Below are 27,136 nucleotides of genomic sequence, written 5' to 3' on the forward strand. Positions count from 1 at the left end.
CCATAGAGGAACATTAAGAAAGAGGGTAAATAGGAGCACCTGATTTACCTTCTTTATCCCTGTTCATTATTTTGTATGCCTCTGCCATCTCCTATCTAAACAGTCCTAATATTCTTAATCTTTCTTCATAGGGAAGTCTTTCTGGACCATTAATAATTTTTGTCACCCATCTCTGAATCCCTTCTATTTCTTTTCTATCTTCTTTGAGATAGGGTGACCAGAACTGAACATAGTACTCTAGGTGAGGATATCCCATTGATTTATACAATGACATTGTGACGGGTTCCCCGGGGTGCAACCTGGAACTGAAATACCACTGAGTCCTCTGTCTCACCAACCTGGGCTCCCTCTCACACTGTGATGCTGTGGCAAGCTGCAAACTCCTCCTGCTGCACTTGTACAGACATCCACAGGCAGGGACACACCCAACTGAGTTACGTGAATGCTTTCACCAGTCACTCATGAACCAACAATAGACAGGCTCCAGCCAATTCCCCACAGCTCCCCAGCCTAGGACCCCAGATCTGTACCGTCTTGCCCTGGTCAGAAGCCTGACTAGTGTAAGTCTGTTCCCCAGTCTGTCTGTCCCTCATTGTGGAGAAGACATGCACCAGCTCTTGTTCCTGAGCAGATTTCCCAAATACTTCAAGCAAAACCCATTGGTTTAGATAAAATATAAAACAGATTTATTAACTACAGAAAGATAGATTTTAAGTGATTATAAGGAGTAAGTGTACAGATCAAAGTTGGTCACCTAAAAAATAAAAGTAGAATCGCAATCTGAGTTCTATAAACTAGACAAGATTGGAATCAAGCAGTGTCTCACCCTGATGGTATAGTTCCTTAATACACAAGCTGGGATTCTCCTTTCCAGTCTTGAACCATCTCCCCATTTCAAAGTCTTTGTTCTCCAGGCATGTTTCCAGGTGTTGAGTTGTGGAGGGAGTGAGGCCAAGCAATGATGTCACTTCCCTCTTTTACAGCTTATTCCAGCTTGCTGGAAAGATCCTTTGCTTTGACATGAGTCAAGTTGTCTCCATTGTCTATGTGCTATCTCTGAGAAGTCTCCATTGTATATGGTTCCTGGGACAGTCCTTGTGAGTGTGTATTCTCCTTAATAGGCCATCATCAGTATCTGGCTGTTCCTTTGTTGTAAATGAAAGGCTGGTTGTGGGTGTTCCCAACCTTACAACATATTTCAGTAACACACACACAACAAACTTCGTAACTTCACATACAATGATAGCTCATACAATCCAACGGGATATTAATGTTCAACAGATCAAGACTTTTAAATGATACCTCACAAGGCATACTTTGTACAAAGCATATCATAATCATATCACCGTGGTAAATATGGGGGTGCCAGGGTGTTGCTTTGGGGTACAGAGTGTCACAGCCATTACAATATTTCCATATTATTTTCTGTCTCATACTTTTTACACCCTACCATCTTGTGTGCTTTTTTGGCTGCCACTACACATTGAGCTGTTACAATGACAGACAGGTCTTTTTCCCTAGTGGTTGCAATTAATTTAGAACTTCAAATTCCCTGTTATCCTTCCTAATCTCCATCTTACCTGCTGTTTTTTATACTCCTTTCTATTGGCTTTACAAGAATTTGATAGCTTGTTTTGGAAAGATACATATTTGGCTTCAATAACCTCTTGTCCCTTATCAGTTAACCACAGTGGAATATTTTTTACCTTCCTGCTTGCTTGTTTAGGGCTATGCTTTCCTTCTGTAATTCTGTTATGGTTACATAAGTGGCCTCCATGCAGAGTCTAATGATTTTAATTTCTTCATTCTTGACATTAGGGTCTCTTTGACTAGCTTTCTCTTTTAAAAAACATTCTCCTTTCTAAACTTGTGTCACAATTCTGGTTTTTAGTATGATTCCTCTCAGAGGATGTTGAACTTTATGATATTGTATATTTGTCACAGGGTACCTCACTGCTAGGGCACTTCCTCCTGGCAGCTCTAGGAATTAGCTCTTTCTGGGTCCAATGCCCCATTTATCGCTTGTTTGCATGCCCTGCAGCCTCTTGCTCTCTGCGTCTCAGGGTGCTCTCTCTCTCTCCATGGCTTGGCCCTCCAGCCAGCTCAATGTGTTTTCCCCCTTTTGGGGGATCAAAGTCTCTCCATCCAAATTATCTCAGGCAGTCTTCCCATTCGCTGCCTGGACTGTACCACTTCCCCAGTTGCTGGTGGGGGAATCCGGGCCTACCCTCTATTCCAGGTTCCAGCTCAGGGACCCTCTAATCAACAGCCAAGATCTACAACATCCCACCGTGCTACTATTTCCTTGAGCCTTGTCTTACTCTGCATCTCTGAGGCTTGCGCCACCACCCTTCAGGATAAACTCTTCCTTCAGGGTGTGGATTCCTGGGGTTTCTACTGTCTCCCTGGGTTTCCTCTTTTTCCTCTCTAATGCCTAGGGACGGGAGCGACTGCAGTCTTCTTCACTGCAGCCCTTTTCTGCTGCCAACTTCCTACCTTTATACTAGCTCCCTGTTCCCTCTTAGTAGGGCTCCATCATCAATCAGGCATTGCTTAGGGCTTGTCTACACTTAAAACACTGCAGCAGCGCTGCTGTAACATTCCAGTGAAGATGTTACCTATGCCGATAGGAGGGCTTCTCCCATCACTATATCTACATCAGCTCCCCAAGAGATGATACCTAGGTCGATGGGAGAATTCTTCTTTCTACCTAGCACTGTCTACACAGGGAGTTAGGTCCATTTTAATTATATCATTCAGAGGTGTGGATTTTTCACACCCCTGAGCAACATAATTATATTGATCTAATTTCCTGGTGTAGCCCAGGCCTTAGCAAATCTAATTTCCCTCAGGCATGGCCCATCAGGTTAAATGTCTCTTCTCAGGCTCATTAACCCTTTCCAGGCTAATGTGGGGGTGAATACCCCGTCACAATATTGCATTGCATGTATATAATATATTGTGGTCACTATTACCTGAACTTCCTGTGTGTATCTTAAGAAAAGAGAACTGTAGACATGGGAAAAAGTGTACACCTTCCTATTGTGTAATAAAGCGAACTCCTGGGATCTCAGAACCATGGAGCCAGGATTCTGCACAAATTTAATGGAGAGAAATGTGAACGGAAAGAGAAGCATTGCTGGGAAATCCTGAGATGTCATTATATGGGTGGAGGAGATCGGAAGCTTCTGTGTGGGGAGTGCAGAAGTGTCCATCTCTGGGACTGATCCTGTAGGTGTGTGGAAGAGGGTGCTTCAGTTTCTCATTTCTGAGGTTTTCTTCTCAGGTGCTGCCACAAAAGCCTGGAGGAAATAGGCCTTGAATTATCATTTCCAGAGAACAACAGCTCCCAGATTCTAGTTGGGAAAGTGCCCCTGTGTTTTATGGAGAGAGAGGCCAATGAATTACGACGGAAAAGACAGCCTGTGGCTAAAAGCATTGTGGAGGTTAGTCCTGGATGCGGAACTTGAGCAAATTACGTTGTGATGGTGTCATTCTGCTCTATATTAATGGTGCAGGGTGTTGGAAGAGTGGCTCCTAAGTGAAAAAGCTAAAGAGAGCCCTTGCTATGCTTTCAGTAGAATATTTATCCATGTCCGCTGGCCTCAGGACTGGGTCTTTGCTGGTGTACTTTTCATCTTAAGTGAGAAAGTAGCTCCCCCTGAAAATGAAAGGAGCATGACTTACTAATGCTGTTCTGTCCCTGTGGGATAAAACAGCAAAGATTTACTTATTAATTGCATAAGAGGCTACATGGATGGATGGAGAGACTATTATTTTAAGTTTAATACAACTAAAATGAAACTCCCTAGTACAGAGGCTAGTGTTCAGCAGTGTGGGCAACAAGGTTGGTTAAGAGGGGTCCTGCTATTTCTGGTGAAGAGGAGTGGGCCACCAGCCACTCTCCCCTAGATCTGTGTGGCAGCAGAATTGATAATACATACCATCTCATGTACCTTAGACAGAGAGGCAATGTTAATAGAGCAGTAGACTGGGACTCAGGAGAGCTCAGTTCTATTCCCAGTTTGGCCCTGGCCTGCTGGCATGTGAACCGGGGCAAGTCACCTCACCTCTCTCTGCCTCAATTTCCCTGTAATAATAATGATGTTCCTTTGTAAAGTGCTTTGAGATCTACTAAAAAAAGCACTAGATTATAATTTATTATTATTGAGCACAATTAGTGTTAGGCAGTGGTGTTTGTTTTCTTTTAGTCCCATAACTAGGCTAAGTCTATAACTGACATAATTAGGGATGATTGCAGATTTGGGGAAGTGAATGAAATAAAAATCATAGTGGGTGAGTTGCAAGGAGGATTGCATTTAAAGATGAGAACACATTAAAACATTATTGTTTTAAAGACTCTCTTGCTCCAGTTGTATCTGTGTGGCTTTCAGTTGCACCTGGGAGGAGTTTAAACTTTGAAATTCCTTAGAAAATGTTGGTGGCATGAAACAATACCTGCAATCAGGAATCAGATTTGAAAAATATAAGTGGCAGTAATCTCTCAGATTCTGCTCACAACTCAAACTCCATTCATGATGCCAAAATCATATACCTCTTATAGCAGATCATTCATAATTTGACTGCCCCTCTTTCTTGAGTGCTTTGATCAACAGTGACATAGTTAACAAGACTGACATTTAATTGCCATCATTAGGTGTCAGAGTTGTCTTCTCCTATAAACAAATAGGGGCAGTTCATCCCTCTCAGAGCTATTGTTTCAGGCTTTCTGAAAACTGAGGCATCGATTGCTTGCAGTCCATATTTTGAAGATTTTCGTCACACCCATAAGTATTAGAGACATTTAAAAAAAAAAACAAAAAAAACGCTTAGGGATAGTTCAGTTGTTTGAGCATTGGCCTGCTAAACCCAGCGTTGTGAGTTCAATCCTTGAGGGGGCCATTTAGGGATCTGGGGCAAAAAAAAAAAGTCAGGAACAGTACTTGGTCTTGCTAGTGAAGGCAGGGGACTGGACTCGATGACCTTTCAAGGTCCTTTCCAGTTCTATGAGATAGGTATAATAACAAGATGCAGCCACCAGGCTGAGCCATTCCAATCCTACTCCTGTTTGCAATATGTTTCTCTTTTGTTCATGTGTAAGAGTTTATATACAGGGAAGGTGCCCTTTTCAAGAGGTGATACTGCTGATCTCTTGGGGCAAAAAGAAGAGGTTGTGAAATGCTGTTGGCTTAAAAAATTGACCCATTTCCTTGTACTTAATATGGGAAACTTGGAGACCTTAAGCTTACAAGACAAGTGTCATAACCACCCCAATACAGACCTGCTTGGATTTGACTCATTGAAGGGAGCCCTTTTTTGAACAAATATTTGGTTTTATGGTGTTTGCTCTTATTCCCCATTATATGTCATCTGCTGAATGATATTAGCAATATGAAAAATCAGGAAAGCTTTTTCTCCAATCTATGAATAATAACTAGGTGTGAGAGGATATCTACTAGTTACAAAATCTTGAAGGACATGATGACCAGAAACAATCCGATCAGATCACTAACTACAGATAATATTTCCTTTGTTTAATGAATCAGTTAGTTTTAAATTTAAAACATGTTTTGCTAAACTTTATGCTAAACATTTTTCTTTCGTATGTATCCTACGCATTTAAAATAGTTTTATTCTAAAAATAAAATTGTTTTTTGTATTTTTAAATGAATTTTAATTTCCATCCAAGCAGAGATTGGCACAAATCACAAGTAAAAACATAATAACCATCTAGTAAATAAGAAATGCATAATTCACCATTTTCTAACATAGTAAAAGATGTAAAAGTTAAGAATCTTAATAAATGTAAGTTAAGCTATATAATTACTTAAATAAATGTGTATAGATATACTGTATCTTCCTGGTTAGCAAAAACTAAAAGATGCTCCAAATTTAGTGTAAAGGCTATCTTTAGTTGCAATTCAACTTGGTTTTGTGGTTACCAACCAATGAAACCAACTTTTCTTTAGGAAAATAAATTATTTAAATGTTTTAAATCAGTGTTTTCTGCTTGCTGATTTAAATTGCGATTAAAATCAGTGATTTAAATTACTTTGATTTAAATTAATCCACCCTGTTAGAAAACAGCATTTTCTGACACATCAAGTAAATTCTTTTCTGAGTGATTGTCCACATGGGTCACACGAGCACTGGAAGTGGAATACATGTATATGAGGTCTGATTCTTTTGGCTAGCAATGTCCATGAGGGCCACACCTGTGCCCTGGATGTCCTCATGCCTCTCTTCTCCCCTTTTCCACCGCTAGAGATAAAGGATAGAGTAGGCCCAGCTGTCCCTCAGCTCCTTCTTACTGCCTGTGGCTGTAAGCAGAACCCCTGCAGCATCTGCTTCTCTGCACACTGTGTGACTTTACTGATCATGCATGTAATTATATATATATATATATATATATATATATATATATATATATATATATATATATATATATATATATATATATATATAAGAGAGAGAGAGAGAGATTAGTATAGTTAGCATAGTGTCTATTTTACACTTAGTGGCTATATATAAAAAACAAACAAACAAACAAACAAAACCCTCTTATTAATGTTAGGGACTTCCCCAGTACCAGGATTTAGTCACTATGGCTGAAAGGAAGTCCCAAGGATTCAAAACTTGCTCCTCCTATGATTCAGTTAGTCCGCTTAATGATTGGCACTCACAGTGTTAGATGCTCAATCTGTTGCCTCTTCTCCAGGAGGACATAGAAGGTGAGAGAGGTCCACCTTAAACATTTTTTCCTGAAGCTCTCAGGTAGAGCCTCCTCAGAACCGGAGAGAAAAGGGCCTCTCTGGCCTGAACAGGCTTCCTCAGTCAATGCTTCAGTTTTCTGAATAGGGTAGGAAGGAATATCTTTCCCACAGCAAGCACAGACCTCAGTCACCCTTCTTGGGACCTAGTAAAAGGAGGCATAGATATCCTCAGACTATTAAGACAAAGGGTAGTTCGTGGCCCAAATTAGGTTCCTCTGACACCTTGATAAAACCCAACTGCTGAACACACATGGTACTGTCTCAGGCAGTGGTCCACATTTCATCTGGTACTGACTCTCAGAGCATGAGATGTCAATGACCTGTCACTTCTGAATCTGGTACTGACCCCTACAGTACAGATGCTCCCAGCACTGACTTTCTTGGCACTGAAGTTATTTGTGGTGTCATGTGATCTTGCAGTGACCATGAAGCCTGAGTCACCATTAGTATTCTCAGCTATAAGAGTGCCCTCTGTATTTTGGTATTCACAACCAGTATTGCTACAGTACCAGTCAACTCTTCAGCTGCAGTGGTGGGGAAGATTCCAGTTCACCCCAAAACTCTGGTTAGGGTAGAGGAGGAGTACTCATTTTCTTTCTCCCCTTCTGAGCATAGTAGGGAGGATATCCCACGGCCACTCATCTCTTTCCCATTCATATGACCTTTACTGGTCTAATAGGGAATCTAGGAGTTGTAGATGTAGACTTATGGGATCTCAGGGAGAGCACTCACCACAGGGGGGAGGGATAGCTCAGTGGTTTGAGCATTGGCCTGCTAAACCCAGGGTTGTGAGTTCAATCCTTGAGGGGGCCATTTAGGGATCTGGGGCAAAAAATCTGTCTGGGGATTGGTCCTGCTTTGAGCATCCTGAGGTCCCTTCCAACCCTGATATTCTATTCTATCATATCCAACCCCTCAGCCCCTTATTCTACGACGTGCAACTTTGGGGTATGCAACCAGCCATAGGCGCCAACTTCTTCTTGCGCCGGTGGGTGCTCGACCCCCCACTTCCCCCAGCCCCGCCCCAACTCCACCCTTGCCCCACCCTGCTCCCATTCCAACCACTTCCCCAAAGACCCTGCGCCAACTCCGCCCCATCCCTGCCCTTATTCCGACTCCTTCCCCAAATCCCCGCCCTGGCCCTGCCTCCTCCCCTGAGCACGCCACGTTCCCGATCCTCCCCCCTCCCTCCCGGAGCTTGCTGCACCACCAAACAGCTGTTTGACGACGGCAAGCGCTGGAAGGTAGGCAGAGGAGCGGGGACGCGGCACGCTCAGGGGAGGAGGAGGAGGTGAGGTGGGGCGGGGAGGGGAGCTTGGCTACCGGTGGGTGCAGAGCACCCACTAATTTTTCCCCAGCCCCAGAGCATCCACGGAGTTGGCGCCTATGCAACCACAAGGAAAACTACCTCCACTACCCCTTGTAGACTTAGATCTCATTCCCCTATGAAACTTCATAGAGTGCTCAAGGGGCGCTGCTGGTGCAGACTCACAGTATAGCACAGGAAGATGAGGAAGAACACCTGCAGATGGTAGAGCACTTGATCCCAGCAGTGGTCTACTCTTCCTCACCAGATTAGGCAATAGGGCCCTCCACTTCCACGCAGCCGGATGATTGGAAAACATTTCAGTAACTGCTGCATTACATGTTAGAAATCCCCATGGAGATAGAGCAGGAAGACTCACTCAAGCTACTGGACATTTTGTACTCTTGCTTGCCTGAAAGGTGTGCCATGCCAATTAATGAGGGGCTGTTGGAGCCAGCAAAAAAATTGTAGTAGACCCCATCATCTGTGGCACCTACTTTTAAAAAGGCAGATAGGTGCTGTCAAGTCTGTCATAATATTGGACAGATGGTGCTAGAGATCATCACCCATGGCTACCCTGCACTTCTACTCCTTGCCCCCTATGCTCCCTTCCCCATCTCTCTTTGGGAATCCTTCTCACGAGAGCCTATTACAAGCAGAAGTGGCCTTATTGCTTCATGTAGGAGCCATAGAGGAAGGGCCCTCAGAATTCAGGGGAAGAGGCTTCTACTCTGTTTTTCCTCATTTCGAAGAAAAAAGGGGGTCTTTGTCCTATCCCCTAGACCAGAGGGAGATTCAACAAATATATATGCCACCTCAGATTCAGGATGGTAATACTTGCCTCCATCATTCCATTTCTTGTGGCTCAGGACTGGTTTGTAGCTCTTGACTTACTGGATGTGTACTTCCATAGAGCTATCCACCCGTCCCACAGGAAGTACCTGAGAATCACAGCAGGGCCCAACTATTACCAATACAGGTCTGTCCATGGCACCATGAGTATTCACAAAATGTCTGGCAGGGATGGCAGTGCATTTAAGGAGAAAAGGTATCCATGTCTACCCATATCTGAATGAGCAGAGGAAGGTCCAAGTAGGAGACTACAGTATCAGTTCTTTCCTTGTTTTCCCAACTGGGATTCTTTGTGAACTGCAAGAAATCGTCTCTCACCCCATAACAGACAATAGAGTTCATAGGAACCATGATCAGCTCTTGATCAGCAAATCCCTACCTCCAAGAGGACAGGTTATGGTCTCTCCAGTCCATAATAAATTAGCTAAAATTGACTTTAACAAGGTTGGTGTGTACATGCTTAGGACTATTGGACCATATGACAGCATACATGTATGTGACACTGCTTGCCAGACTTCACCTGTGGTCCTTGCAGTTATGGCTGAGGTTTGTATACTTCCTGTCAAAGTATCACATGAGCAAGAGAGTCCTGGTCCCACCCCAGATTCTATGAGAACTCAGTCGGTGGCTGGGAACATATAGAAGAGGGTTTCCTTCTCGATCCCCTCCCTGACAAAACTCATCACAGACACCTAAGGTACAGGTTGGGGGTGCCATCTGCATATGCAAGGGACCTGGTTTGAAATTGCATGTGAACATCCTGGAGTTCAGGGATTCCAGCTGGCCTGCATGGCATTCCAGCTTGTTCAGCAGGACTCCATGGTGCAGATCTTGACAGACAATATATCCACAATACACTATATAAAGAAGCAAGGAGGTGCTCGGTCATCCCCTCTCTGCCAGGAGGCCATCAAGCTAAAGACTAACTGCGTATGTAATTGTATTAAATCATGCCATGACTTAGCTAGATTAGATCTATTCTATATAGGTTCTTAGACTGAACTTATCACTGTAGTATCTGAGCACCTTCCAGTAGTGCACTAAGCAATGTGACTAAACATCTGTCATGTGTTGTTTTGTTTTCTTATCCTCTCCTTAGGGAGAGAAGTGTATGCAGTGGAGTGTCATGTGTTGGTAGGGCTTTAGAGCGTTGGGGTTTTGGGGTGTTTTTTTTTTAAATATACCTGTTATGTATTTACGTTAGAGGGAAAATGTTAAAGAAATATGCTTCGCACTTGGAGCAGAAGGTGGTGAGGTTTGTGATCATCCTTAGATCCACCCATGGAAATTATAGCCCACTTCACCAGGGCTTAAGCAGCTTGTGGAGCTTCTCTGAAAAGCATACCAATTCCAGAACGTTGCAGGGAAGCCATATGCGGGATCAGTCCACTCCTTCATCCCACATTATTCCTTAGTTGAGGCCTGAAGATCTGATTCCTGTTTTGGCAGAACTGTCCTGCAATCATTATTTAAATAGGACTTCTAGCACCCACCTCCTGATTATGAGGTCACTGCTTGCTAGCCACCAGAAGTGGAATACATGCAGATAATCACTCCCAGAAGAAACAATGGTTGCTTACTTACAGTAACTGTGGTTCTTCACAATGTGTTGTCTATGGATTCTGCAACCCATCCACAACCTGCCTTCCTTCCCCGTTACTACAAAGTCCTATAGCACCTAGGGTCTGTATTGGCGAAGAAACTGAGGGATGGTTGGGCCAGCCTCTGCCCTTTATGTTCTTGGATGTGTAGGGGAGAGGGGGCATGAGCACATCCAAGGTCTGGCACCAGTGAACACTGCAGGCCAAAAGATTCCAATCTTGCATGCAATGGCTCACTAGAGGTGGAATCAATGTGGACAACACATCTCTTAGAACCACTGTCACTGTTGGGTAAGCTATCATGCTTTCTTACTAGCTTTGTAATTGAACAAGCTGATGGGAGATGCTTTAAGATTACGACTTAAACAGATTCTGGAAATGTGTGTTGCTAGCCCTTTTACTGCAGTATTGAAAAATTGTAGTGAGTTTGGGAGTTTGCTGGGGTGACTTCAGGCTGGTCTATGGTACTTATATGGCCCTTATCATGTAGTACCTGAGACTCACAATCTTTAATGTATTTATCCTCCTAACATAGGTGTCGACCTCCCCTTTGCCTGGTGGGTTCTCGACCTCCCCGCCCACCCCTTCCCCGCCTCTTCCCACCCCTGCATCGCCCTTGCCCTGCCCCCATTCCACCCCTTCCCCAAAGTCCCTGTCCTCATCCCAACCCCTTCCCCCAAGTCTCCGCCCCTGCCCCACTTCTTCTCCACCTCCTCCCCTAAGCACGCCGTGTCTCCGCTCCTCCCCCTCCCTCCCGGAAAGTCCAAAGCACCGCCAAACAGCTGTTAGGCGGTGGGAAGCGCTGGGAGGTAGGCAGAGGAGCGGGGACGTGGCTGCCGGTGGGTGCAGAGCACCTGCTAATTTTTCCCTGTGGGTGCATGGAGTTGACGCCTATGCCTCCCAACACCCCTGTGAAGTGCTATCATCCCCACTTTACATAGGGTGACTTGCCCAAGGTACACAGGAAGTCTATGGCAGAGTGGGAGACTTCAACCTGGATCTCCCACTGCCTAGGCTAGTGCTCCAACCACTGGCCCATCCTTCTTGGTTATTTATCACAGTGAGTGACTTGGAACTGAAACAGTAAATATGGCCAGGTTGGGACAGCAGATAGGAAAGGTGAGGAGGGAAAAAACAGTAAGTGATTGATTGTTCTGCCTCTTGCTTTCCAGGAGTTGATTCAAGAACAAGTTGAGGTAAGTAGTGCTCTTCTTTTGAAGTGGATTAGGGTAGCTCTCTACTGAAAGTCTTGTTGCTTGAGACGGGACAAAACCTGGGAGAATACCATCCTTTAGCTCTTATGGATTGACAGTGGGGAGACGTGGACCAGATGGGCCCTACTAGGTCGTCTTCATCTGTTCCCTCTAATGTTACTATTATTTCCTTTTCATACTCACTGGAAAGTTGGACCATGTTCTTGTTCTACTTTTAGCTATTGCAGACCACAGGAGGCGCACAAGGGACACTCCCACTAACCTTTCTAAAGGTGCTGGCTTCCCAGGCATGCCATGGTAAGTGAGCTGAACTTCTCCACTTTTCCATTTCTACACGGTGTACTTTCTGGGGCTTTGGCATAATATGGCACTTTGAATGGTTGCAGGAGTCTGACCCTTTAGAGACAGGGTGTCTACTAGGTGGCAGGAGGCAGTTGCCCTCTTTTTGGAGAGCTCTGCCAAGGACAGAACATGCTGCCTCTATTTGCATTGTTTGTAGCTGTTATCCACATTCCTATTCAGATGCGAGATGCTGACAAAAGAGAGCCCTAATGTGCATCATTTATATGCAGGAGAGGCGCCAGGGTTTTTGCCGCCCTAGGCGGGGAGTCCTTCCGCGCTCCCGGTCTTCGGGGCACTTCGGCGGCGGGTCCTGGAGTGAGTGAAGGACCCGCTGCAGAATTGCCGCCCCCCAAATCCTGGTGCCCTAGGCGACCGCCTAAGTCGCCTAAATGGAAGCACCGGCCCTGTTTATATGAGCTCTAGAACTTTTAATTCAACAGTTCTGTGGGAGCAGGAGGAGTGCCCTGTTCTCAAAGAGCACATTTTTGGCTGCCCCAAATGGTAAGTTGTAGAAATGCCAGTGTAGGGTGTCCTGGAGACCCTGGAAGTGCTCGTTCTCTAGATCCATGATGGACATCTGGCTCACCTTCTGGGCTTTCAGAAGCCCAGAAGGTGAGCAGATCTCACAAATGCAAGCTGCAGTAATTCTAACCCCATTCATGCCAGCAGACATGTTGCATATTGCATTAACATTCCACTCATGGCCAAAGGGCAAATGTGGATTGGTAGCATTGTTGCAATGGCACATCACTAGAGTCTCCAAGTGGCAGACTGCATACAAGATTTCTTTTAGCTAGAAGAGCAGGACAAGTGCCATCTCTGAACTGCAGTTTACAAGCTGCTAAGGTGAGAAGTAAATGAGACCATAGATTCTCACGCCCTCTGGTGTTTAGGAAAGATAAAGTTTATTAAAGTACCAGAGAGACCTTACTATCCTGCCTGGATTTGCAGTGGTTGCATTAAATGCCCAGGTGTGGGAAAGAGTGGGTGATTACTGAGGTGGTACTCAATCTCTAAGTAGCATATGGGATGGGTATTCAGTCTTTCTCCGCTTTGGTAGCCCCTCATTTGTGGAGTGGCCTGGTTTTCATCTCCAGAGGAAGCTGCTCATGTGCCTTGAGCTGCAACAACTGTAGCATCTAGGAAGCAAGGAAATAGTTGCCCTGCCATCTAGTAGCCTCAGACCAGACCAAGCAACTTAGGCTGTGGAGAAGCTAGTCTGTGTGTGCCAGGAAGGCTTCTTGGGGGAAGTCTGATTAAGTGGAGCTAAATCTGAAGTCTGGTGTACTGTGCTGCTGGTTTGTGGTCTCAGGGTGGGGGAGAAAGTGGGCGCTGCCCCATATTAACTTGCTATGCTGTCCTAAGTTCCCAGAGGGGAGCTTGTTAGCTGAGCTGAACTCTTGCCAGCACATGCTATAATTTGCTTCTCTTTTCAGGAGCTATTAAGTTTAATGATAGCTTGACTAAGGAGGAGAGCTGCCAACTTATTGAAGCTTTGTCCTCTTGCCAGCTGCCTTTCCAGTGTGCTCATGGGAGACCTTCCATGATGCCACTTGCAGACATAGACCACCTGAAGCAGGAAAAGCAGGTACAGTGTGAAGTGCTGGGCAGAGAAAGGCAACAAACCCACAGGGTGGGTTGTCTGAAAAGATGCGTTTAATCTTGCTAAGCCTTTTCATCCAAGTTTCATACCAACCAATAACAGCTCACTCTGTATCCACCACTTAATACAAACAGAGGTATCCTGACTGAAATAACCACTGACCACATGTGATGTAAACAAACCTCTAGCTCCTATCCCTCCCTTAACCGTTCCTGTATTATTCCCTACAGTATTGTATATAAATGAACACTGCGACTCACTGGGCACAAAGGGCATGTCCAGATGCTATTTTAGATTCTACTCACGTGGTGTATTGCACATTTGCCTTTAGAACCCCACTGTTAACATGCCATTTCCTGTCATATTTCTTCCTGAAGTTGTACAGACTTGGTAAGCAGCCACTGGCAATGGTTATTCAGCTATCCTGTATCTTCTTAGGGAGTCACACTATTGGTAATACTCTGCCATTGAAACACTGTTATAAACTCATCTAAGGACAAACTGGAGGGAATTCAAAGAAGAGCAACAAAAAAATGGCCAGGGAACTGCAGGAGACTTATGAGGAGAGAATACAAGTTAAGTCTGTCTAGTTTGGCTAAGGGACAACTAATGGTGGGGGAAGAACTAGTAATGTGCACCTTTCTAAAGCTCCCTACTAAGTGTGCTGTTCCCTAAATATGTTGAGTACATGGGATAGCCCACAGCAGATCAGTACTTTTGCTTTTTCTCTTCTTTCATAACTCAGTTTCTTAGGAAATGGCTGCCTGAAACAGTACATTTGCTCTGTGTGCCTGGATGGGTAAATCTACTATTTGAAAGGTGGAATTATTTAGGATGATATGAGGAGTTATAACCAAGAGGAATGGGATGAAATAAAGAAAGAAAATCTAGGCTGAAGATCAGGAGACCAGTCAAGGTGGAGTGATTTTTTTAAAATCAGATTGAGGTTTTGTAAAACTAATTTGAAAATTTGTAATATTGCAACTTTAGATGAAAATATACAATGAACTATTTTTCTTAAATGCCACTTCCAGTAGGGTATTTGAATTTTACAAAAATAAATTGAATAGTATGGCCCTGATCCTGCAAACAAGCTGGTGAGTAACTTTACTCACAAGAGAAGCTCCGTTTACTTTAATGGGGTCACTTGTGCTTAAAATTAAACGTGCTTAAGTGTAGCAGCAGCAGCGGTTAAAACATTGTATTTGTATTAAACTTTTCTCTTAGGGGCATAAAATCTTTCACTTCAAAACAAAATTGCTTCAGTGTTAACAATGAAAAGTTACTTAGACTTTTAATGCACAAGTTATTATGAACCATTTTTGTATTTCAAAAGCAGGAGCCTGAAATTAGACTCCTATGCCTATATATAGGCACTTAGGTGACTTATGAGCACAAGTCCCATTGACTTCAAATCCTGCCAGAAGAGTATAGCCCTGCCAAAGCATTTCAGCTTTCTTCATTCATGCCAGTTTATATCAGAATGTGGTGCTGGTTGCAAATATAGGAAGGTCAGTTTGCTTATCAGTTTTATGTTCTTACAGTAAGGGTATTAATGAGGCCCTGGGCTTGTCATTTTCAGAAAAGATGAGCCTTTTAAGTGAGAGACTTAAGGGAAAAAACATGTAAAATCTGAAATTCTACTAACAATGAGGAAACTAATGGAAGAAACAAGTACAAAACACCTAAGCCTAAAATAAGAAGCAATGAACTAGCAAGATGTATATTAAAAAAATCTGATGTTTAATAAAATAAAATCTTGACTTTTATCCACCCTGCTGCCAAGGAACTGCATCAGATTGTGAAACTGGAAGTCACGGAGGACATTTAAAATTAGATTTGCTAAAACACTTGAGCATTTTTCTGTGTGGGGAAAGGACTGTGGAGGTCAGTGAAGTCCTTTTCTCTTAATGAAACTTTGTATCAATTCATTAATTCTCTTTTCTCCTACCAGCCTAAACCTAATTTGGCTAAACTGCGGAGAATGGCCCAAGCCTGGCAGCTGTTTGGGAAACAAGGACAGCACTTGGAAGTGTGAGCTAAAAACCAGACCCTCCAGGAGTGCTGATGTCACGTAACCCTTCATACTTCCAGCCAGCAACGTGAAACCAGTGTTGCTGCTTGGATGCAACTCCTGAGCCAGGACGGTATCAGAAGTGCTACCTTCACAGCTGACCTTCTGAGGAGTCAAGATAATCCATGGGAATGTGGCAGGAGAAGGCTCCTATAGTCCAGAGAAGAGGCTTCAATGTTCAGAAATTATATTGTGTGCCCAGACTTGGCTATTCAAGGGTAGAAAGAGTCTCACACTTGCAAGTGTTAAATTCCCTTCTTGTGAGAATGGCAGGATTCCTCATAGGGGAAGGGTTGTTTTAATGTATTTACAATGCTTTGAAAGTGTAGAGGGCTAAGTATTTATTAATAAACCAACACTACTTTCCTCAGGCTCATGTCTGACTGGAGTGAGCACAGGCCATCTGCAAGGTTGTGCAGGCAAACTTAGAGTCAGACCATCAAAGCACCAAAAGTGTCACTTTATTCAACTAAGCATCTAATAGCAGAGCAATCCCAGCTTGCGGTTTCTTTTCTTGCCTGTGGCTTTCACAGCACATCAGTCCTTTTCCTCCAGGTGGAGGGGAGATCTCAAAAATATAGCCAGATGCTATCTTCTCAGTAAAACATGAGGTTGCTGGAAAAGAGGTAGTTAAGGATCCTAGAGAACATCTTGCAATAAGAAATCCTGCTCGTATTCTAACTTTATTCTGCCTCCACTCTTCAATTCACCCTTTAGCTCTAAATAGATTGGGGTTTATTTCTATACCAGTAAGAGGGTCATGTTACAAATTTCTATTTACTTATTAGGCATTACTATAGCACACAGGATTTAAGTGCCTAAATTAAAAACAAGAATCCTGGCCCAGCAGGTTTTACTGTCTAAGCAAAACCAGAGGAGGGAAATATTTCACTTCTTACCCTAAACTGTGATGTAGTGTTGCTGTGCACTGTTAAAAGAGCTGTCATATTGCCAGAGACAGCTAAAGAGAATGCAATCTAAGGCCTTTGGTTTGTAATAGAAGGCTTTTCAGTTTGCATCCACCAAAGCACCTAAAGCCATCTTGCTACAACAGCAGCTCACTACTGGGGCCAGTGTGCTGCTACTGTTTGAAGAATGAGCATTTTATTCTTGTGTAGAAAATAAGCCAACAGCAGAGACCACTACAAGCAGTCTTTATTGTAGCACACTAAGGTAATGCAGCTTAGTGGCAACAGAGAATTCCATTTATACCCGGTCCATCATTGAACCAGAACTTCTGTGGAGATATACAAGAATGGCAACAACAGGTTCCAAAAATCAAATAGATTAAAAACTGTTCCATGTGCCTTGTAATACAAGTGACAGAAGCAAAGCCAGGTATAGATCTCTGCTCACTGCTGCTCTTGGCTAGGGTGGAAACATTATACTCCATGCAAATGTTTCCTTTTGAAGACAGTCACCCCCATCTCTGTAGCCCTGGATTTATTTAGCTGCTGGATCTTCCGAAAGAGCAAGGTAGGAAGAGCTTGGACACTGAGGCACTTCAAGCCAGTAGAGCTTAGAGTTCATGGTCATCAGGATGGTAGAGCTCACTCATGAGGCGATAGATGTAGGAGGGTGCATTACCCCCAATGTTGGAGATGAAGAGAGTAATGAGCTCTGGGGGAACATAGTCAAACACTGGGCAGTGAACATTGATCTTTGACAGGATCTCCCCTGAAAAGGAAACAGTCATGGTATTAGAGATGAGCAATGGACAAGATGATGTGGAGTGTGGCTTCACCATACACTGCCTGGAGTACAAGTTGTGACCCTTGCCCCACCACCCCTAAAGTCAGCACTGAAATAGCAGAACAAGATTCGAGACAACCCCAACCGTGGTAGGTTTATTTGAATTATGGGTATAGGGCATAGTCTTGGATAAGAATGATAGAGTTTGCCCCTGCTGATAGCTGTTGCTGGTGCTAACCAGAAGAGCCTCCAGATGGAAAATCTGCAAAATGCCACAATGAAAGCCTTAATCAAAACTGTCTTAGCCCTGCACTTGTGGGGTCCTGCTGCACAGAAACATGGATTTGGAAGGTTGGTTGCTATGTAAGTGGGCACCAGAGCTGCTATCTTTTTGAAGATGGAATCTCAGAATTTAAGGCCCGAAGGGACCATCATGATCATCTAGTCTGACCTCCTACATGTCACAGGCCACAGAACTTCACCCACCCCTTCCTGCAATATGCTCATAACCTCTGGCTGAGTTACTGATGCCCTCAAATCTTCATTTAAAGACTTCAAGTTACAGAGAATCCACCATTCATTCTAGTTCAAACCAGCAAGTGACTAGTGCCCCACACTGCTGGAGAAGGCAACCCCCCCCTCAACCCTCCCCCATCTCTGCCAATATGATCGGGGGGGAGGGGGGAAGGAATCGCACATTGCCCTCCAATATGGTGATCAGTTAGACCATGAGCATGTAGCCAGACACCTGGGAAAGAACTAGCTGGAATAACTCTGTGCCATGTCCCATCTCCAGCCATTGTAGATATGTGCTAATAGTAGTCATAGATGGGACATATGCCATTGTAGGCAACCTCATCATAACATCCCGTCCATAAATGTATCAAGCTCAGTCTTGAAACAAGTTAGGGTTTTTGCCCCCATTACTCCCCTTGGAAGGCTGTTCCAGAATTTCACTCTTCTGATGGTTACAAACATTCATCTAATTTCAAGCCTAAACTTGTTGAGGGCCAGTTTATATTCATTTGTTCTTGTGCCAACATTGGCATTTAACTTCAGTCCTTTTACGGCCTGGTGTTTGTTCCTCTGATGTATTTTATAGAAAGCAATCATATCTCCCCGCAACCTTTGTTTTGTTAGGCAAAACAAGCCAAGCTCTTTATGATCTTTTCTTGTAAGGCAGATTCTCCATTCCTCTGATTATCCCAGTAGCTCTTCTCTGCACCTGTTCCAGTTTGAATTCATCTTTCTTAAACATGGGAGACCAGAATTGCACACAGTAACCTGGCCTCAGAAGCTCCAGGGCAGAAAGAAAACTATGTCAGCCAGTGGTAATAATCCATATAGTATTTCTGGAGTTTTATGTTCCAAGAAGTCAAGCTACTTATGAGCGCTACCCAGAAACTAGTTTGGTTTCTCCGCTACTGTGCTAGGTCTGTTCCGCCCACCAGCAGGCAGTCACCATCAGAACCTTGATTTTTTTTTTTTTTTTTTAAATTACTACCTGTATAAGGAAGTGTTTAATAGGGCAGGAACCCAACTACAAGGATGGAGTTCAGAGGAAACCCTGTTCCATTCCTCCCATCAGCCAAGTACCATGTAAACTAGGACAGTGGTCAGAGTCATTTCAGAGTTTAAGACAATGGGCAGGGTTTCCTGCCCTTGGTTACAAGCTAATTCTGTCTTTAAATATGTGAGACAGGGTCCCGGTTCCTGCTGCCTGGGGTCAACACAGCTAGTTCCCCTCCAAAAACCTGCACTAAAGAGGACTGGTACCTTCTGTGAATGGCAGCACTTCTTGTGGAGAGACAAACTTGTAGAATGAATCCTCTTCATTAGGGAACTGGAAGAAAGAGCAATAGGGTCAGAAGAGGCCACCCATCCCTATTATACCATATGGAGCTGGGGCATAAGTGCTGGAAGGGACTGAGCAGAGGAAAGTAAGGGCTTCACAGCTTAGGTTTGTAGAGTGTACAGCAGTTGCCTGCAGCCTCAGACTGGAATATGCATGGCAACTGCAGGTGAAACTGCAGCAAGGGGCTCAGGCAAGCCATACATTCCTAGTTCCTTTCTGGCTGCTCTGCAGGATAGCCTGGTAGGTCAAGAGAGGAGAGAGACATGACTGCCCCAAGCTGCTCTTTAGTGACTTGAGACGGGACCCATATTACAATATCAAAAAAGCAGAGCAGGAAAGTTCTAAAACATCTCCTTCTGCCTCTGAAGATGTGAGTTCAAATCGCCACTGGATTAAGTGAAATGAATATAGTAACTCTCAGTCTCTAGTGGATGTTGATCTATATCATAAGAGCCCACCATTCAGCATATCTGGCAATCTGTACTGGAACAAAGGCCTTATCTGCATCAGTAGAGCTGTTGCAGGGAGGTGTATCAATGGGGGAGGGGCATCCTTGCGTTAGGATCAAGGTGCATTAGCAGGGTTGGTAGAAGCCTTCTGGGTTGCCAACCTGTATTTTAGCCAGTCAATGCTATCCATTCCTCACTTTCATGAGCAATATAGGTCCCTCTATTTGTCATGAGATCGAGCAGATGCTGTAATCAAAGTTGCTGCACCTACCTGCGGTGAAAGCTTGAACATGGGTGCACAGACGATGAGGGGAGTGGAGTGGTGTTTAGCTGCCAGTGCCAGGGTATGAGTCCCACTTACAGCGATCAACGCACCATTGGCCAAGATTGTCTTTGTACCAATGATCACCTTCCAAGTACAAATTAGTATTAGAGCACTTTGCAGTGATCTCAGACAGACAGAGAAAAGGAGCTCCAAATCCTGGGCTACTGGCTCAGACCATGCTGGGGCTAGGGGCTGCAGGTTCCCACCATCTATATACATCACAGCAAGAGGGCATTACACTGACTAGACAGATAGTGAAAGGCTGGGATTCTAGCTCAATAGGGTCCTGGGTCTGTTCCATCTGGGACTGGCTCTGCACAAAAGTTTTCCTCTACCTAGAACGGCACCCAGAACTGTCAGACCTGCTAAGTGGAAGTTAGAAGACTAGCAGGCATTCATTGGAGGGCTGTGGGGCCCTATTATCATCTCCACATGATAGTGAGGAAAGCAGTCCGAGCTCTGAGGCTGTCCAGCAGCCATTTCCTGACACCCTGCCAAGGGCTGGCATACTGCCTACTATATGACTCGTGCTCCAGGCAGGGGCGCAGTGCTTCCCACTCTGGGGATGGGCAGGTTTTGGGGGGTTTTTTATTGAGAAAAAAAAAAAAAAAAAAAAGCTGGAGTCAACCCTTTGTCTCACCTGGCTCTAAATGTCTGTCTCAGCAACTCTGCCTCCACTCAGCATCACTGTTTGTTCTAATGCATCCTGGAAATTTAGCCACGCAGGTGAGGGGCAGCTGGGAGTAAGTTGAGACTCCCAGTGGAAGTGTCCCAGTGCGATCAGTCACACTGGTCTCTGCATGTACACTGTATTCTGCTCCCCATCCCCAGTCTTTTTAAATTGTAAGCTTTTCAGGGGAGGGGTTCTCTTTCTACATGTCTGTATAGTAGCACTCAGATCGTGCTGGGTACAATATGTAAATATTAAAACCCCTCCTAAGACGACCTCTCTAGCCACCTCTCTCCAAGCTCTTTGAGGACTTTGATAGGGGAAGCAAACTCACTTGACACTGCCTATGGATGGCCCTATAAGGCCTGAGCACCAGAACCCCACTACTGCACCCCAAAAAACCTACCTTGTTGACTCGAGACATGACAGCAAAGATGGCTGCATCACTCATGACAGTGGTTTCAATCTCCTCTTTGGAAAGACGGACGGCCATTTCATGACCCTACAGAAGAGAGAGAGACTGGTGAGTTCCTTAAGAGGAACCAGACAAGGAAGCTCCTGAGCTGGACTCGATGCAGTGCCAGACACACCCAATTCAAACCAGAAGTTACATTATCTGAGCCAGATATGTGCCAGTGATATAGCACATATGCTGTCCTCTAAATCACTGGTGGGGCAGGCAAAAAGTTCCCCCCCTTCTTGGCCACAGCCAGCAATCTCACAACATTTCTTGGTGCAGCCTAGTCACTCCCTCATGATGAGCAGAAGGACCTGTTATTTCTACACCTGCTTCTCCTAAGGCAGATAAAACACTGCACAGATACCACAGGCACAGCCTGGAGAACACGGCCAACCAGGGACCTACCTGGCAGAAGGGCGCACACTCCGCTACAATGACATGGAATTTCCGCTTGCGTGCTGCCTCCTTCAGGAAGGCCTCGACGGTGCGAGAGTAGCCAATGGTCATGATCACCTCATTGGAATGGATGTGCTCCAATGCCTGCATCGCAATGTTATCAGTGGTGCCCTCTGCAAGGGAAGCCATCCAGCAGTGAGAGGAGAGTCAGGCCTAACACCTGCCATGCTGATTCCTGCCACAGACAGCACCAACAGGAAAGGGCACAAGCCCTCTGCCACAGCACACAACTGCAATTATCTCTCTCTGGAGCTATCCCATAGGCCAAAAAAACCCCAAAACATACTTTTTAGAGCTTTGGGTTTGAAGGGAGAGCATCTGAGGGTTTGAGCTCCAACTTGATGAAAGGGCACAACATTCCTTATCTGAACACTGAGACCCCAATTTGGTAAATAGGTTATTACCTGACCCCCCGAAACCAGGCTCTGTGTCACATCACCGTTAGCTCAGGCAGCAACATGGCCATTGGTGGAGGAGCATCAGTTCAGTTCCCCAGCCCCTGCACCAGCTGGGATCAAGCTAGAGCCTGGCTGTACGTGCCTTGTGGCAGCACAAAGGGCACCACACCCTGACCTCCATAGGCTCCCAAACTGCCCAGGAAAATAAGGCATATTGAAAATATCATCATAATGGGAGAGGAAAGGACCAGCATCAGCCATGGTGGCCATCCTGCCCACAGACTAGCTCTTGGTGCCAGAATGGGAGATGCATGAGGAAGTTATAGCCTGCCAGTACTGACTGTGGAGGGGGGTTGCCAAGCAATGTAATCCTCAAGAAGACAGATGGTTGCTGATCTGTGGACAGATGTAGAAGACAGTCACACTGGTCTCTGCATGTACACTGCTCCCCATCCCCAGTCTTTTTAAATTGCAAGTTTTCAGGTGAGAGGTTCTCTTTCTACATGTCTGTATAGTAGCACTCAGATTGTGCTGGGTACAATATGTAAATATTAAAACCCCTCCTGAGACATCCTCTCTAGCCACCTCAATGACCTGTTGGGAAGGAGAACTGAAGCAGAATGCTGTACCATGTGCAGAGTGGAGTTTGGGAGGCTCATAGCAACCCTCCTAGCTGTCTCAGGTGCTGCATGCAGACCTCCTTGGCTGCAGAGACAATACTTGCAATGCATTCGCCAGAGAAGAAGTGCAGGGGAAAATATTTAATTCTGTTCCCTGCAGGACAGAAGTCTGTCTCCAGGGTCCATCCCTGTCCTGAGCACACCATAGCTCCATCTTAGTCAGTTGGGGGAAGGGCTCTACTCAGGTTCTTTCAAAGCCTTGAGTGTAAACAGCACAGGGCTGAATTTTGCCTGTTTCCAGAAGGTGCATACTTGACACTGTTCTACTCTCCTCACAGGACCACATAGGAAGGGATCCCTGTGTGCTGCTCCCGGGACACACATTCTGCAAGATTGAGTCTCACAGCTCCCCATCCTTTCCATTCAAACTGGGAAATGGTTCTTCCCCCTCCCTAATCCCATGAGCAGCCCTCTCTCCCACCCAGTGATAGAATGGTTTTAGTTCATCTCCTACCCAGCTCTATCAGCAGCTCACTAATAGCTTCAATCACATTAGCCCTGAGTGGGGGATAGGGCGTGTTGAAGTCCTCACTGAGCCCTCCAGAGGTCAGAAGCTTGTGCAGTGACTCCTGCTGGTCACTCTCCTCACTGCGCCCATGGAGCCTATGGAGAGAACACAGCCCATCACAGCAAGAAGGGAGCACAAGTAAACAACGTGATGAAGCCTATGGAAGAGGCTGCTTTTGAGCTACACTTCCACAGCAGAGAAATAAGGGGCCTTACTTATTCAGGGTCAGATAAGAGGGCCACACCTACTTTCTCAAACAGCCTCCAGAGCAGACATGCCAAACCTGTGGAAAAGGGGCAGAAATTGGGCTTGCTTTTGGCTTAATTGGCTTGTGAGTTGCTTGTTGGCTAGTTTTTGGCTTGTAGCTTCTTTTTTATCAGCTCCTGGCAAGCAGGGACGGGGGGGGGGGGGGGGAGAGAGAGAGTCAGGGGTGCACAACAGGCCCACCACAGTCTAGACTGCACACCGGGGGGATCTAGTCACATAGAGTATTGGGGGTTCTTAGGGATTGGCTTGTTTTGGCCTTGTTTTGAAATGGGATTAGCTTGATTTTTGGCTTATTGTGAAAGTCGGGGTGCTTATTTACCATGTGAAAGTTGGCAACTGTGCTCCAGAGCTGTCTGTGGCAGAAAGCTACCTGAAGCTTTGCCAATAACTGTACCTTCTGAAAGCTATGTAAGTAAACTTTGAAAGCTGCAGGAGGCACATGGAACAACCTGGCTCAAGGCTGCTGCTCCAACAGAACTCTCTCTCCTAGGAAAGTGGGGAGAGAACAGCACGTGCAGTACAGGATCAGAACACAGAGAGATCTGCAGCAGAGGGAGGGTTCACACAGCAGTAACACATACTAGAGGAAACATTGTCAGTAGCAGGGAAACCACAAGGCTCATTGGGGCTACAAACCTTCCTACAAAGGAATTAAAGGAGTTTAACCTCGAAGGAAAATCTTTGAGACAGGGAGGACAGACCTCTCATTTAGACTCCTGAAGAGGTCTCACAGGAGCAGCAAAGAGAAGACACCATACAGGATCCAAATGATCCTGTCAAGAAGATCTTCTCCCAAATCACTGAGAGGGATACACACAGACAGCAAGGGGAGGGAGAGCTTCACCTGCCATACTCCTCACGAATGATCTTCAGCACTCGCCGCACCATGTTTCCCACAGTGGTCTCAGATGGCTGGGCTGCAGTCATCCTCTTGCCCTCCTTCCGAATCAGCGCCATCAGTTCCCCTGAAACAAGGGGATGGCTTAGTCTCTATCCTTCCAAGAGCTGGTCCTGGCCACAGCCTCAAGTAACTCCACAGCCAGTGGCCCTATGCCATCTTAAAACCAATCTACCCTTCAACAGCCCTGCACCTGTTTCAATTGCTACTAACATATTGGAATAAATATTTAGACAGAAAACTTAGCACCATGATCTAGAAAAACAACAGAGCCATGAGCAAAAAAAAAAAAAAAAAAAGTTTCAGGTGGGCTATAAAGGAGAGATCATTCCAAACTTGACAGGCTTTTAGATAATATTACTACATGAGTGGATGAGGTGAAGACGATAGATGAGATGGGATTTTTACTAAAATATTTCATGCAGTATATCACTAAATCCCACTCACAAAACTAAGTCAAAGTGGTTTGGATGTCACACATTCCAGGAACTGTTCAAAGGATCATAAACAGTGAAGCACTGAGAGAGGGAAATCCAGCTGCTGGGTACTGCACGTGTCAGCATTAGCTCTGGTCTTATTTAACAGAGCATACTGAATTGGGAAGATCTGCAAATACCAGCAGGGAGGGAGAAATCCAGCGGGTCTTAGGAAAAGGCGGGGGGGGGGGGGTGAGAGGAGACTCGGTATTCAGGGGGAAGTATCCCAAATCCAGGGCCGTGGTGGGCGGCAGACACTCATTTTGCTGATCAGAGAATGTTTCCTATCAAAGCTAGAGAGGGGGCTCATTAAAGAGCTAACCCCTGGGGCAAGCCGTGATTTCAGGGCGGACGGAGGGATAATCACTGCGAGTGCCAGGAACCTCGAGCGCGGGCCTGTGGCTGGGAGGAAGTATCGGGGCCGGGCGGCGCCGAGTCCTACGGAGAGGGAGAATCCCGGCTGCGGCTCGGGGAAGCCCCTTGTCAGCGAGATGGGGCCGGGGGCGCCCATCGCTGGGGAAACGAGCCCGGGCGCCGCTCGAGGGCAGGGAGCTGGCGCAGGCTACGGGGACACCAGCGCCCCAGAGGGGGGTTCCCAGCCAAGGGCTCCCGCGGGACCGCCGCTGCCCGCCCCGCCTCACCCGCGCTGCCCCAGCGCCCATGGCCGATGATCTTCCGCAGCAGCCCCACCGTCTGCCGCGCCGCCTCCTCGGAGCTGAGCCGCTCCCCACCCCGCTTCAGCCGCGCCACGAAGGCTTCGATCCGCTCCGACAGCTCCGACTCCTTCTCGGCCGCGCCCGGCATCTTGACGGCGGCGGGAACGAACCAAGGTCGGAACTGTGAGATCGAGGGCACCACTTTCACCCGGACGTAGGCCAGGCACGGACCACTTCCGCCTCTGTCTACTGCTATTGGCCGAGAGCCATTCTCTTCCCGTCCACTCCAGGCCGTTAAGCCAATCACAGAGACGGTCGAGGAGTCTCTCGTGCGGCGATTTTGCGGGGGGGTGTGTGCCATGTTTTCCGTCTAGAGGCTGTGACCTCTGACCCTCTCCCAAATTAGCGTCATTCCAGGGCCCTCCTCCGAGTCCGGCCGCGTGAGGTCTGCCGGGGTGGTGGAGCTAGGGAGGCTTCGTGGAGTCCACGTGGGGCAAAGTGAGACACATGTGCCTGGGGGAGGGGCGACGGGAGCCCCACGTGCCTGAGATATGGGGAGCAAGTCCCTGGAACATTCTGGGGGGGAGCATGAAGCGAGCCCCACGTGCATACCTCCCAACATGTCAAGTGGCTAAAGTGGGATGCTGCGCCACTGAGGTTCAGCCTCTGCCCCTTGTGCCAAATATGATATTGTGACAGCGCATGGGGTTGCAATGATGCTGAAATTTAGCCTGACCACCCTGACAGAGACAGCAGAGGGACAGACCAAACCTGAGTGGTGCTGTGACCCTGCATCCCAAGTTGCAACACCACTTGGTTTGAGCGCCCAGAGCTAACTGCACCTCTCCTCCCCAAGCTGCCCTGAATGTAGGAAATGTTCCTTTTCCATTGGGATGGGGCAAGGTTGTGGGTGAAAGTGAACAGTCCTGTGGAACCTGGGACTGTTGGGAGTTCTGCACGTGTGTGGGACATAGGGGGTGCACAAAGTGAGCCCCATGTGGCTGAGGTATGTGGGGGACAAGGCCCAAATAACATAGTGGACATGACAAAGGGAAGAAAGCCCCAAAGACCCAGGGATGCGGTAAGGGAATGAGACCTAAAGGCCCATAGATCTGAGGTGAAGGAGTAGGGGAGCGAGCCCCAAATGCCCAGAAGAGGTGGAGGGGAAGTAAACCCCAGTCTTCCATAAGAGGGCTCTCATTCATAACTCAGGGTGCACTTTTGTCTAACTTATGTTTGCAGCCTGAGAGAAGGGTGAGAGACTTAGCTAATTGGTATAAAAGAGAAGGCATTGTGACCCCCACACCGCACTTTCTGTAGAACAGTGCTCCACAAAGTCTACAGGTCTCAAAGTACAACACACACTCTTGATCTGAGTTGTAACTGCTCAGATACAGTTAGGGTCTTACATACTGGGCACTGTCATCTCCCTAGACCAGGGATTCTTACGACAAATGTTTTGGTGGCCTCAGAGTGCGGCCACCAACTCTGGCTGGTGGCGATGCTGACAATTTTTCCTAAAATATGTAATTAACTTTAGGAAAAACAAATAAATATGCACATATACATGTCCAAATCACT

The 27,136-nt window shown here is 46.1% G+C and overlaps 2 protein-coding genes across 4 annotated transcripts in view; one reads left to right on the forward strand and one right to left on the reverse strand.

The window, feature by feature from the left end:
* Positions 1 to 16,096, forward strand: part of MLH3 (mutL homolog 3) — a 31,375-nt gene extending 15,279 nt beyond the window's left edge. The window contains exons 9-13 of the mRNA XM_065403632.1: positions 3,287 to 3,446; positions 11,705 to 11,728; positions 11,965 to 12,043; positions 13,525 to 13,676; positions 15,646 to 16,096. Of these exons, the coding sequence (XP_065259704.1) occupies positions 3,287 to 3,446; positions 11,705 to 11,728; positions 11,965 to 12,043; positions 13,525 to 13,676; positions 15,646 to 15,729 (499 nt within the window). The 3' untranslated portion in view covers positions 15,730 to 16,096. The remainder of the gene's footprint in view (positions 1 to 3,286; positions 3,447 to 11,704; positions 11,729 to 11,964; positions 12,044 to 13,524; positions 13,677 to 15,645) is intronic.
* Positions 16,097 to 16,908: 812 nt separating this feature from the next.
* EIF2B2 (eukaryotic translation initiation factor 2B subunit beta) lies at positions 16,909 to 25,720 on the reverse strand. Of its 3 annotated transcripts, none has more exons than XM_065402968.1 (8): positions 25,541 to 25,720; positions 24,370 to 24,490; positions 23,205 to 23,353; positions 21,622 to 21,785; positions 21,163 to 21,258; positions 20,033 to 20,170; positions 19,234 to 19,300; positions 16,909 to 17,442 (listed from the first exon to the last, which is right to left on the reverse strand). In XM_065402968.1, exons 1-8 carry the CDS (start codon positions 25,701 to 25,703, stop codon positions 17,285 to 17,287), a joined length of 1,056 nt encoding a protein of 351 aa, XP_065259040.1. In that variant the 5' UTR covers positions 25,704 to 25,720; the 3' UTR covers positions 16,909 to 17,284. The 3 variants fall into 3 exon arrangements, with proteins under 3 accessions (XP_065259040.1, XP_065259042.1, XP_065259041.1); XM_065402970.1 differs by having other exon boundaries at positions 25,590 to 25,639; XM_065402969.1 differs by lacking the exon at positions 25,541 to 25,720 and adding an exon at positions 25,283 to 25,432.
* Positions 25,721 to 27,136: the final 1,416 nt, after the last annotated feature.

Source organism: Emys orbicularis, chromosome 4, assembly GCF_028017835.1.
Source record: "Emys orbicularis isolate rEmyOrb1 chromosome 4, rEmyOrb1.hap1, whole genome shotgun sequence".
In the NCBI taxonomy this organism is placed as follows: Eukaryota; Metazoa; Chordata; order Testudines; family Emydidae; genus Emys; species Emys orbicularis.

What these genes read in the sequence shown, in the direction of transcription:
- EIF2B2 (XM_065402968.1), bottom strand. Translation starts at nt 25,703, where the DNA reads ATGCCGGGCGCGGCCGAGAAGGAGTCGGAGCTGTCGGAGCGGATCGAA. An exon ending in ATTCGTGAGGAGTATGGCAG is followed by an intron (nt 23,354 to 24,369) that starts GTGAAGCTCTCC and finishes TTCTCTCCATAG; the next exon opens with GCTCCATGGGCGCAGTGAGG. An exon ending in TCATGTCTCGAGTCAACAAG is followed by an intron (nt 20,171 to 21,162) that starts GTAGGTTTTTTG and finishes TGTACTTGGAAG; the next exon opens with GTGATCATTGGTACAAAGAC.